Raw genomic sequence first — 13243 nt, 5'->3', positions numbered from 1 at the left:
ATAAGGCCTCTGCCCATTGTGAGTTCTTATATGGTTAGTGAGGTGTGCTGATTGACTAAAGGCTTTCCCACATTCCTTACATTCATAAGGCCTCTCTCCACTGTGAGTTCGCATATGTGTAGTGAGCCGTGATGGCCAACTAAAGGCTTTCCCGCATTCCTTACATTCATAAGGCTTCTCTCCATTGTGTGTTCGCATATGTGTAGTGAGGCATGAGGGCCAACTAAAGGCTTTCCCACATTCCTTACATTCATAAGGCCTCGCTCCACTGTGAATTCTTATATGTGAAGTGAGATATGAGTAACACCTAAAGGCTTTCCCACATTCCTTACACTCATAAGGCCTCTCTCCACTGTGAGTTCGCATATGTTCAGTGCGGTGTGATGACTGACTAAAGGCTTTCCCACATTCCTTACATTTGTAAGGCCTCTCTCCACTGTGAGTTCTTACATGTGCAGTGAGGGCTGAGGTACAACTAAAGGCTTTCCCACATTCCATACATTCATAAGGCCTCTCTCCACTGTGGGTTCTTAAATGTGCAGTGAGGGCTGAGGGCCAACTAAAGGTTTTTCCACATTCCTTACATTCGTAACGCTTCTCTCCACTGTGTGTTCGCATATGTGTAGTGAGGCGTGAGGGCCAATTAAAGGCTTTCCCACAGTCCTTACATTCATAAGGCTTATCTCTGTTACGTAAAATGAGGGATAAAGGACGACTACAGGTTTTACAACATTCTTTACGTTCACCCTTATGACCTCTAACACGTGTCCAAAACGATGAGAAAATACAGAAATCTTTCCCACAATCATTACAATTATACTGTTTCTCACTAGTGAGTGTTGTCACGGAATTCTTAAGGGTTGAGAAACAAATGAAGTCCTTCCCACATACCTCACATTTATGGGGTTTCTTTCCATTAAGAGTTCTCACAGGAGTGGTACCACTGCAGGTTTCTTCACATGCAATAATCTGACAGGTAACGCATCCAGTGTTACATCTGGTATGATGGTTATGTGATGAGGGATCCGTGAAGGCTTTCTCACACTCAGAGCATTCAAAAGGATTCACTTCTGTAGGGTTTTTTTTCAGCACAGTAAGATTTAGAATCTGGCTGAAGGTTTTCCCACACTGATTGCCTTCATTATTTCCACAGAGCTTTTCTACTGTATGATTTCTGTTAAAAATAGGCAACATGTTGCCAGAAATAAATTGTTTCCACTTCACCATTACCAAAAACAGTAAACACAGTTTTTGCTGACTGTTCTCTTGTTTCATAGATCAAATAATCCTGCAGAAATACTAGCATAACTGTCACTGTTTTTCTAAAATATGAGGCTTTCTGATCATTGTGTCTAAGTGAAATATGTTTCAAATACTCAATGTCTAACACACATTTATAAAAATGTAAACTCTACGAACACTTAAGTTTACAGCTAAATTTATACATGTAATAATTTATATGTATGTACATATATATATATTTATATATGCATACACACATGAAGGCTTTGAACCAGTTCATATGGTTCAGAAATTGACAGCATAAATGAGGGCAGGATCGTGTTACATATCTGTTGCCCATCGGATTACAACCCATGTTGTAAACAAACAGCAGAGCCCTGCTCAAAGATGGCAGCCAATTGCACAGCTTTCCCGGTGGGTTGCTCCCCACATTCCTGTCAATCCTATCTCCTGCATGGATCCCAAAATTTTCACAAACCTGCTGCAGGAACATTGGATTACTGGCAGGACTGTGAAGAGCAACATTCAAAGCACAGTAGTGGGCCGTCATCTTTGAGAAGAGCATCACTGATTGTGTCCTGCTCAGGTCAAAATCCGACAGGCAACAGATTTGGTCACTATGCAAGGCGTATGCTGTTCTTCTTTATGTTTGCAATTACTGAACTGTTACAAACGAGTTTGAAGCCTTGGTATATAAACATAAACATATTAATGTATATTTTAATGTCATGACACCTTAGGATCTTCTCCTGAAGCACTGTTTTCTCTTGTTTGAATGACACTCACCTCAAACATCTCTCTGGGTTTTTATGATGATCTTTATTGCCATGCGACTCAGAGATTTCTCCTAACATGGAGAACCAGGTGTTACTGTTCATGTATCTCACCATTATATTGTCACTGGATAACTTTTCTCCATCCTTAAGGTTTCGAGAAACTGATCCAATAATTCAAGTTGAGGTTCACAATATGAAAGAAAAAGGAATTATTAGGGGAAAAAAGACCACTGTTAATAAAGACTTAGCTATGTTTTGCTCCTTTAGCACTTCAGCAATGGTTAAGTAATATAGCAGGAAATACTTCCATGAGCCTTTAAAGTGATAGTGACATGAATAGGTGTAATTAGGAGAGCTAAGCAGAAAAATATTGGATCCAATACACATGTAACATTAACAGAGACAAACCATCTCCATGACCGCGGGTGTGAGAGGATTGCTAAAGTTACAAAAGCTCAGGTATCTGTGAAGTTCTGTCTCTGGGAAAACAAATGTGTATACCTGACATGGTGCTCATGGAGAAATGCACATCATGAGGGAGGACAGTGAAGAGCAATGAACACCTCCTTGACACTAAGCCAATACTTTTCAGGGTCTCTGAAGATGGACAGGTGTGAGTTTATTTGCAGCACAATAATCATGTGACACTTGTAATCAACACAGTAATACTCTCTACGAGGTCCCAAAATACAATACTTGCAGTGCCCCCAAAGTGACCCCTGAAGCCAATGCTTACATTTACAACACTTAAAGAGCCTCAGGTCTTTTCATCATAAGAGAAATGAAAGCTAAGTGTAATACACAGAGCTTTGTGTTCGTGGACAAACCAGGATATATGAGCTCTACAGACCAAAGGACCATGCCTAGTTTGTTTGATGATTTATTCCCATTATTCAGCCCAAATATGGGAGTAAAGTCAATGAGTAAAATATTTTTGTTCACTAAAGGAATTAAAAAAAAAAAAGAAAAAAAGGATACTGTTCTTACCTACTGAGGCCAGGTTTCTGAAGTTTTCTATCATCACATCTTTGTAGAGTTTCTGTTGAGCAAGATCCAGCAAAGCCCACTCTTCCTGGCTAAAGACCACAGCCACATCCTCAATGACTACTGACTCCTAAAATATCCCACACATTCTGGATCAGCAAGGTACCATGTATTCCAATGTGTATAAGAATGAAGGGTAAGGCTGACAGTCTACGGGAACTGAGAATTCTTAGGGATTTGACACAAGGTTTTGTGCTCTACTAAGCTGTACTCTAGGGTGTAGCCATCAGCCTTGTCCCTTCATTCACTACATTCACATCCTCACTGACTGCATCCTGTCTCACAGTCTTCCAACACACTGAAATAATCTCTCTACAGTTTGATTGCGACTAATTGCACTCATATTCTTCTCTCTCAATGGAATAAAACACTTAGAAAACAGCACAAATTAGAGAAATGCTCATTCAGATCTTCACTTCCTTGTGAACAATTACATCTCCTTCCATAAGATCTACCAGAATACTAAACAAAACATTAAAGCATATGGTGAAGACAAGGCGAGGTATAGCAACTGGGAAACACTGCAGAATGGCAGTTTTACTTTTGCTCCTCACAACCACAGTAGGACTGGAGCAAGCATAAACAAACTGGCAACCCAAAGCACCGAGCTGGTCGTATTTTCCTGAACTCAAGGAGATAACAATGTGACAGGTGCACAAACACAGTCTAACGCTGTAAGATAATAAAGGGCACAACCTCTGCAGAAACAGGAACAGCATGCCCTTATTTTTGCTCAGTGAGGACAGGTTACAATTCCCATTTTGTAATGACTGCAAAACATGAAAAACGTAATCAGTGTCACCAAATTATACGTGTAAACACTGTTGAATCGGCAAATATTTTGTTGTGTGTAATTTTTACAACAAAAATTCATTTTGTAAGTAAGCTGTAGTGCGGACGGTTTACCTGTAAAATTGCCCGTGAAGCCTAGGAAATGGAGACTTACATTCCAGCCCTCTAGAGGTTCCACTCCAGAATTCTCTCACATTAGCAGCCCCTGGAAAGCACCCAACCATAACTACCTGAACCCTGACCACTGGAATGCCCCAGTGTGTAAGATTGATCTCTGTGAAATAGCACCAATCCGTTGGTTTCCTAATGTTGTAAGGAGAGAAAAGGCTGCTAAAAGACACCTTCGGGGCTAAAACAGAGCAGCTGTAGAGTAAGAAGACTCCTCTTGTCAAGGAATGGTGAAGTGAGTAGCCTATGATTTCTAATCAGTTCTAGTATGATGGGGTCACAAAAAACTCTGAGCTAGGGCCAAAATCCAAAAGTCTCCACCACTGTAGTGGGCCAGGTTACACATTTTAAAGTCATCAAAAACCCTCATGTTTATTATACAATAATGATAAAATGCCCCATGTATTCAGCAACTGTGATTTGTATCTCATGAGTCTTAGAAGCAGACATTATTTCAAACAGGTCATAGCTCGGTGAAGTTAGAGACATTCATTTAATTACAAGCTCCTTGCTTCTCACATGTAACTCAGAGTAGGCACAGCTCCTTTGCCTTGGCACAGCCATAAGGGGTCCACTGACTGTGAATGCCTTTCACCCCTGAATAGACTTGTGTGGGCCCATTTCAACAGCATATGCCCTCGTTACCACAGTACAACAGGGTATATACCTGAAGTCTAACTGTGTTTCATCTGTAAAGTGGCAGGTTCGTGACATATGACCCTGCTCTGCCCATTAAGCAGTTTCCTCACCTTCCCACATCAGGGGCCTGAGGACTGGTAGCTCCACCCATGCCACCTAGCCATCTGTGACAAGGGTCCAAGAATAAGTGGTGCCCCCCAGTCCTTACAGCCAACAGCATTGGGTGCTTATAGTCTGGCTGCAAAACCCCCCCACCTATGCACTCTAGGGAACAAGGATATGCTTTCCTCCCAGACACTCAGGGGCAGCCGTTGGCCCCCTGCCTTGCTCAGTGCATTACCCCCTACTACAGCCAGATACCTGTGCCTACACCAATCACCCATGAATGTCTAGGACTGTAGGTGAGAGCCTGCACCACACACTTGGTGACTGACTACCTGGACACCTGAGCTGAATCCATACAAGTAAATGGACTCCTGGGCTCACATATTTAGTAACAGATCTAACCTCCTAGTGACAGGACATTAGACCTTCAAAGGCATCAATAATTAAACTAGCTAATGCAAGCAGCCTATTTGGGCATATCAAAACAAAACAAAAAGCTAGGACACAGTAAGAAAAGAAATATAATAACTTATTGATAGCTTGGAGACAACAGTCAATATCGAATCACATAAAGAGGCAGATCATAATGGCTTCAGCAAGCTCCCAAAACAAAGAATCAATAAATTTTCTGGAGGAAGAGAACTTCTTGGAATTACCAGGAGCAGAATACAAAAGATTAATATACAGAACTCTTCAAGAGATCAGGTAAAATGCAGAAAAAGCCAAGGTACACACAGACAAAGCAAGAGGAACTTAAGAAGGTTATTCAAGAGAATAATGATAAATTTAATATGCTGCAAGAATCCATAGAGACAGTAATCAGAAATCCAGAAGATAAACAATAAAATTTCAAAATTAGACAACGCAATAGAAAGTCAGAGGATTAGAATTGAGGCAGCAGAAGTCAGAATTAGTGAGATTGAAGATGAAACACTTGATATCAACTTATTTGAGGAAAAATCAGATAAAAGAATTTTAAAAAATAAACTCTTAAGAATTATGTGGGACTCTATCAAGAGAAATAACCTACAAGTGACTGGAGTAGCAGAATTAGGGAATAACATAAAATACAGAGGTAATTGCTGAAGATTTGTTGGCAGAAAATTTCCATGATATCATCAAAGATGAGAAGATATCTATCCAAGATACTCATTGAACCCCACATAAGGAAGATCCCAAAAGAAAGTCACCAAGACATATTATAATCCAACTTTCCAAAATCAAAGACAGAATTTTAAGAGCGGCTATGGATAAACGAAAAGTCATCTACAAATGAGAGTCAATAAGACTAAGCTCGGACTACTCAGCAGAAACCATGCAGGCAAGAAGGCACTGAGGTGACATATATAAAGCCCTGAAGGAAAAAAATTGCCAGCCCAGAATTATATATCCAGCAAAACTGTCTCTCAAATATGATGGCAAAATTAGGGCATTTCCAGATAAACAGGGGTTTACAGAATTTGCAAAAACCAAGCCAAAATTACAAGAAATACTAAAGGGAGTCCTCCAGTTAGGAAATCAATAAAATCAGAAAACAACCCAAGAGCAGAACACAGGACAGAGCAACCAGATATCCATGTTTTCCATATGGAAATTTGCTGAGCCACAATGCAGGTCAATTTGTCTTTGAAGTCTAAATTCCTGACAACTACATTTCTGTTCATATGCATCAGTTTTGTTGTTATTCTTGCTGTTATTCTCAAATAACACCATAGATGATCTAGAGCCCTGCTGGATACTAGGAAGACGAGACAAAGGAAATATTCAATTCATACATACTAGGGTCTACTTCTCCTGGCAAAGCCCTGTGTCTCAGACTTCTTCCCTTCAGACACTTAACTGTGGCTTCCTTCATTTATTAAAATTGATTCAGGCCATACGGACACAGAGCCTACTGCATGTTGGCAAAGCAAATACAGCAGTGAACGAAACAAATATCCAGATGAACATGGATCATAAGTTTTTTGAGTGGGGCAGTAAATTTAAATAAATATATATATAAACTATCACTTGGTGATATGTTCTATAAAAAAATTCATGCCTGTGAGAAAAAACTGTTCTGGAAGGAGGAAACAGCCAGAGCACAGGCTTCAGGGTGGGAAGGTGTCTCGTATGTTTTAGGAAGAGCCAAACGCCAGCATGACTGGAGCAGAATGCAACACAGGTACAACATAGTGTAGGAATCTGGAGAGGTGACTGGGGTCAGTGGCCATGTCATTTTCTGGGGAACTTGCTGGCAACTGAAAAGAATCTGGCTTTTAATCTCAGTGAATTGCTGAGATATTTTACACTTTAGAACAGATGATGAAACTGATAGGATACCTCTTAATCTTTTTAAGACCCAAAATGCTCGTGCCTGGGGGGAATCAAAAACATTGTTCAGAGACACGGGACAAGGAAGGCTCTGGAGGGCCAGGGCTCAGCCTCCACAGCCAGAGCTGCTCCGTGTTCAGATTCTGGTCAGGAGACTTTGCCATTCAACAGAGAGCACCAAGACAAAGAGTGGGGATATTAACACCCCATGATGCTACCACTGAGAGTCACCTGAGGGTGACACCAGGTATCCAAATCTTGAAAAGCCACGTATGTACAGAGGAAGGGCCCAGAGACAGTGGAGCAAGGCCTTAGGGTGCCTCCTAGGGCTCCGCCACTTGGCCTCCTTTTTCTTCACTGCAACAAAAGCCCTGTAGCACACAGCTGCTCCCCCAAGGATTCATATCCAGCCTCCCCCACTGATGCTAAGGATAACCCAGTTCTCCATAGAACTTACCATTTCCTTCTCCAGCTTCTACAAGTCTAAGGGAATGTCCTCTCTAGGCCCAAGAAGCCACTTCAGGAAGAGGGACAGGAGTGGAATCAGAGCACTGGGAAGTTTGGAAGCAGATGAATAATGTCTGGTCCACACACCAGTCTGAGCAGCTGAAATCCTTCCTTATGATAGATGGAGGTGCAAGATGGTCGTTCTAGGCCCCCAGCTGCCTGGACTGGCCTAGTTCTTTCTGCGCCACACTCGAGATCTGAAATGGAAGAAGGATGGGGAGCAAACAGTGTAGAAGAAGCAGGGAGTCACAACTTTCTGGCTTTCAGGCTCAGGGCCATGGTCCACCCTGAGGGCATTTGCACTGAAGGCAGAACAGGTTCCACCATCCAGAGCACAGACCTGCATTCTTCATGCAGCTTCATGGGTCTCTTCGTTCTGCCAACAAGAGCACGGAGGAATTTACTTATTCCAGAGCATTGAAGCAATCAGGCCTGGCCAGGCAGCAAACTTTAACCTGACTTTCTCCAGGAAGTCAGGGGTCCAATATTGAAGTTCTGGGTTCATCGATGTAACTTTGTCCTTGATATCAAATATCCCTGTTATCTGACATTAACATGGATGAATTTTTAAGGAAGAACACATTTTTCAAGTATTAACAATGAACTCATCAGGATTGATTTATTTTTTAATTATGTGCTGTAAAAAACCTTCTATTGTGCTTTTTAAAACGTTTTCATTTTATTTATATCATTGTGATATTTGATCGATATTTTTTCTGTTCCTTTTGCAATAAATTAACATTTCTTTCTGCCTCTTGAGTTTTCTGGGTTTTTTTTCCCCTTTCATTTTCAAACCATGAGAACACCACTCACTAAGCTTTTGAGAAATCTGGGAGGATTCCTGAACACTTTGTCTTTCAACCTTATATTAAATTGATCCATAAATCAGAAAATCTTTATGTTATCGCTAAGGAACCATCTCCTGCCTCTCTTCCTATTTCTTTTCACCCTGCTCCCCCTCCATGTTGACTCCTACTCTTTCATTTCTTGGTCTCAGCGTCAATGTTCTCTCTCTTGCATGAAGTTTACACCAGTGTTTCCCTTCTAAGCATTATCCTTCTTTTTATAATTTTCTCTAATGGCACTCTCTAATTGTAACTCATATCATCATTTCTACACTATTATTTCCAGCATAAACTTGGAGCTTGTTCAGTATGCAGAATCTTAAGTCTCACCCCAGAATTGTTGAAAGAAAATCCACACTTCAACATGATCCTGGGGTTATCAACATTGACATTCAACTGTAAGAAGTATCTACTGGTCTATAGCCTGTAACCTAAGGAATGAGCATTCTATCAAGGGATGCCCTTTCGTACATCCACATCTACATTATATCACTACGCTATCTTCCTAATCCACAATCAGCGTCCATGTCTAGGCCACCTCAGTCTTCCCTAACTTGTTCATAACAAGCTCCTGCCTGATGTCATTCAAACATGGTTGTCACTTCCAAAATCTATTTGCAGCACAGGAAATGCTTAATGCTCGTCTATGGCTGTCCAGTGGCCTTCCAAAAACCCACAGAAGTCAGCCTGGTTCTAAGTGACCTGCTCCAATCCAACTCACACAAACCCCACCACCCACACGTTGTTTTCTCTGCTTTAATCATCTCTGACTTCCATCAATGAATGGATAATACCAGGTTCTCTGCTGTCTCAGGGATTTACACATTTATTTTTCCCAACGGTAATACTCTTTCCACCCCCACCCATACAACACGGTACCAGCCCTACACAACCATGCTAAAGAAATGACCAATTTTCTGAATCTTCACTCAAATAATTTTCCTTTTCAAGCAGTCTAACCTCATTCTCGGGTTAGATCTTTTTAATACAAGTATCATGTGTCTTTAGTTTTTCATTATTTATTGAAAACTGTCTCCCATGCTAGACTATAAATCTATGAGCAGACACTGTATTTCCTTTTCTTGCTCCTTCTGGCCAGTGGCACTGATCATCAAGGACACACACAGATTATCACTTGTTGTATATACTCTTGAGCAGCACTATCCAAGAGAACTTTCTGTGAAGATAGACATGTTCTCTTTCTGCACAGTCCAATATGGTAGTCTCTAGCCCCATGTGCCTATTTACCACAGAACAAAGAAACTGTACTTTTTCTTTTAGTTTTAGTTAACTTTAATTGAAACAGCAACATCTGGCTAGTGGACATCACAGCTCTAGTGGACACACCAGAACGTTAAGTAAACAACACAGCAGAGAGGGTGTGAAAGCTGCCATGAGCACAATGCAGAGCTTCACAGCTGTTTGTTTCCTAAAAGCCTGTCACATAGGGAAGCAGAACTGCTAAAAGCAAAGGTGACATTTAATTAAAAATGCTTGTATTTATATGACGAAGATTAATGTCAACCTAAATTGGATTTAACTCATTCTGAAAACTGCAACGATATTTAAATATACACGAGTGGGAGTAACTGAGGGGACAGGAGGGATCCTGTCTGAGGTGACATTTGAAGTGAGACCCGAATTATAAGAATTAGTGAATTCCTATGGTTTAAAAGTTTTCCTCTAAACAGAAAAAAATACCTGGTGCAAAGGCTGAAAGGCAGGGAAAATCTTGATATCACTGAAGGTTTTTCTAAAAATATGTCAAGAGCCTATCAAACATGAGGGTGTTATAAATTTTAGTCAGAGAGCTATACATAAGCCTGAACATGTAGGATCTTGTTGGCCAAGATAAAATATGTGGATTTTATTCTATATGTGGCTGATAGCTTACTTGGTTTACATTGGTGAAATATGTCTCTTGCTGCTGGGAGGAGAGTGTACCTTCTTGTGACAAGACAAAAGTAGACGAAAGTTCAGAGGCTGCTTTCACAAGGAAGCTCTCCTCTCAGGGTAGCTTGGACCATTTCCCCTAATCTAGTGAATGGAGGCTGATGCCGCTTACTGGTTGGGAAAGCCAGGTGAGAAGATTTGTTCACGTGAAATTTTAAAAGCATTGCCTTGGACATATTAGATTTCAGAGCCTTACAGTCATTAGTGTCCCAAGTGGACTATAGGAAGAGCTTGGTGTCTGAGTCCATTGGTACCCAAGAGCCCATATCTCAACCTGTGGGCTATCTCCTGCTGGCCACGAAGACTCAAACTGTGACCTCTGAAACAGGCTGCATTCCCACTTTTGAAGCTTCAAGCTAAGGAAAGGAAGAGCACAGTGCTGGCATGGGCTACACTTTTCACAAATAATTAATGGTTCATGGCATAGGGTCTAAAGTCTGACAGTAGACATCGGATTACTAGTGCATTGGGTGATCTTCATGTAGACCAGATGCTGCTGAGTACAGTGAATTTCTGGACGATAGGTTTCTTTTTTTCTGCTTGACTTTCAGGACTCTGTTAAGACTCTTATCCTGTGTGGAGGCGTCCCTTATTTTAAGTGTGCCACTGCTGTTTATACACTTCCACATAGGTTACAGTTATTTGCTTACATCTTTGTAATCACTCAGGTGTATTTGGTTGAAGCATCTGAAATTGCATTTTTGGTAGTTCAGAAAAAGTCCAATATGGTTTAACCTGTCCATCTGGTTTAACCAGTTTTACTGAACAAGAAATTAAATGACTATCCTGTGTGGGGTGCGTGTGTGTGTGTGCGTGTGTGTGTGTGTGTGTGTGTGTGTATGTGTGTGTGGTGAGAGAGAGAGAGACAAACAGAATCAAAATAAAATTTTGGAAAGCTTTCTTTTCTAAAAAAAAAGATATCGTGGTGGGATCTGAGGAACAAGTCTGAGATTCTGACCTAGGAAAATTCAGAAGTTTTGAATGAAGGCTTGAATTTGACATGAAGTGACTAATTATGAGTCATGTCTCCAAGGGGAAACTCTGCAAAACAGGAGAACTTCTGGAATATCTATCTCTAGAGAAAAAAAAGATACAAGGCAGCATATTTTTCTACCTATGTAGAAATTACAAGTGGTGTTTAATCATCAGTTTTATTCTACGCATTCTGGAAGTTTCTGACTCATAAAATACGTTTACAATTTTGAAAAAGAGGCACATTTATTTTCTGTACACACTAGTTTTCAACAATGGATTCTTAGATATGATATCAATAAAAGACAAAACAGATAAATTAAAAGTCTTCTGCATCGAAGGACTCTGTCAACAACCTGACAACCTACAGAATGGGAGAAAATACAGTGAAACTTGTAACAGCTGGAATTCAACAGAACTGCCTTGTTTTTCCGGGTCTTGCAATTTTTCTGCGTTTGGCGCAGCCTTACTACTTTTTGGTCACTTGTTTACTGGAAAATATTTGAGTTCTCCTACCCTGATAGGTTCCTGCCTTAAGTTCCGGCTTTCGTAGGTTTCACTGCATTTGGGAGTCATATATGTCATAAGAGTTTAGTATCCAGGATATAGAAAGAACGTCTATCTCTCAGCAACATATAAGCAAACCATTTTAAAAATGGGCAAAAAACTTGAACGGACATTTTACGAAAGATGATAAGCAGTCAATAAACACATAAAAAGCTGCTCCATGCCCTTGTCATTAGGGAAATGCAAATCAAAATCACACGACATACCATCTCATTCCTACGAGAATGGCTACTATAGGAAAACAGTAAGAGTTGGGGAGAATGTGAAAAAATTGCTGGTGGGTTGTAAAATAGTTCAGCCTCTGTGGAAAAGCATGGCTGTTCTTCAAAACATTAAACATACAAATACTCTATGACCCAGAAATTTCCATTTTTAGGAGCGTTGATAGTGCAAATGGTTAAGTACTCTGTTGCTAACCAAAAGACTGGCGGTTCAAATAACAACAAAAACAGTAGATGCAGAGGCTGCTTATGTACAACCAAACACCTCATGGGAGTTGGTTCCTTGGTTTGGAGGTTTAGGGTTATGCTTTCCTGGGACATCCCAGTTAACCGACCTAATAACGTGTTTACTGCTTTTGTTCTACCTCTTAGTTTATTCTGTAGTGTCTGGGGTCTTAAAAGCTTGCAAGCTGCCATCCAAGGCACATGAGAACAGAAGAACTGGATACTGTCTGCCTACCATTAATGAATATTTTCATCAAAAATTCCATAGAAGAATCCTGATCCAAAGGGGGAAAATGCAGAACAGAATTTCAAATTCTCTTGGACTCCAGGCTTCCTGAAGCCACGAAGGTTGGATGAAACCCTGAAGCTATAGGCCTGAGATAATCTTTAAACCTTAAACCAAAAATACCGCCTAAAGTCTTCTTGAAACCGAGCAGTAGTTTAGCTTAACTAGTAAAAAGGTCTGCCTTGAGCATTCTGCTCTTTTAAGAAATATCTATGTGGAATCAAATTGACAACAACAACACAAAACATATGATAGAAATGTTAGTGAGCAAGGAATTTATGTTAATGGAGGAACAACTCAGAAAAGTTAAGTGAAAATGGTTGCACAACTCGAAGAACGTAATCGACATCACTAAATGGTACATGTAGAAACTGTTGAACTGGTGTATGTTTTGCTGTGTATATACTCAACAACAACAAAATAAAACTATGTAATTAAAAGAAATAAAAAAAGGTTGGCAGTTTAAACCCACCTGGCACCTCTGCAAGAAAGACCCTGTGATGTGCTTCCATTAAAATAACAGTCAAGAAAACCCTATGGCACAGTTCTACTCTGTCAAATGGGGTCGCTATGAGTCTAAAATTGCAT

General features: G+C 40.4%; 1 protein-coding gene across 1 annotated transcript in view; it reads right to left on the bottom strand.

Moving 5' to 3' along the window:
* LOC111822145 (zinc finger protein 791-like) overlaps window positions 1-11194 on the bottom strand; it is a 12432-nt gene extending 1238 nt beyond the window's left edge. Inside the window, exons 1-4 of the mRNA XM_023739439.1 lie at window positions 7537-11194; window positions 3006-3132; window positions 2029-2179; window positions 308-1174 (exon numbers count right to left, since the gene is read on the bottom strand). Coding sequence (XP_023595207.1) covers window positions 308-1174; window positions 2029-2179; window positions 3006-3132; window positions 7537-7539 — 1148 coding nt within the window. The 5' untranslated portion in view covers window positions 7540-11194. The remainder of the gene's footprint in view (window positions 1-307; window positions 1175-2028; window positions 2180-3005; window positions 3133-7536) is intronic.
* Between the last annotated feature and the right edge of the window lie 2049 nt (window positions 11195-13243).

This window comes from Trichechus manatus, unplaced genomic scaffold (genome assembly GCF_000243295.1).
Source record: "Trichechus manatus latirostris isolate Lorelei unplaced genomic scaffold, TriManLat1.0 scaffold00134, whole genome shotgun sequence".
NCBI lineage: Eukaryota > Metazoa > Chordata > Mammalia > Sirenia > Trichechidae > Trichechus > Trichechus manatus.
The sequence above is the reverse complement of the archived record's forward strand: the minus strand, read 5'-3'. Positions and strand labels throughout refer to the sequence as shown.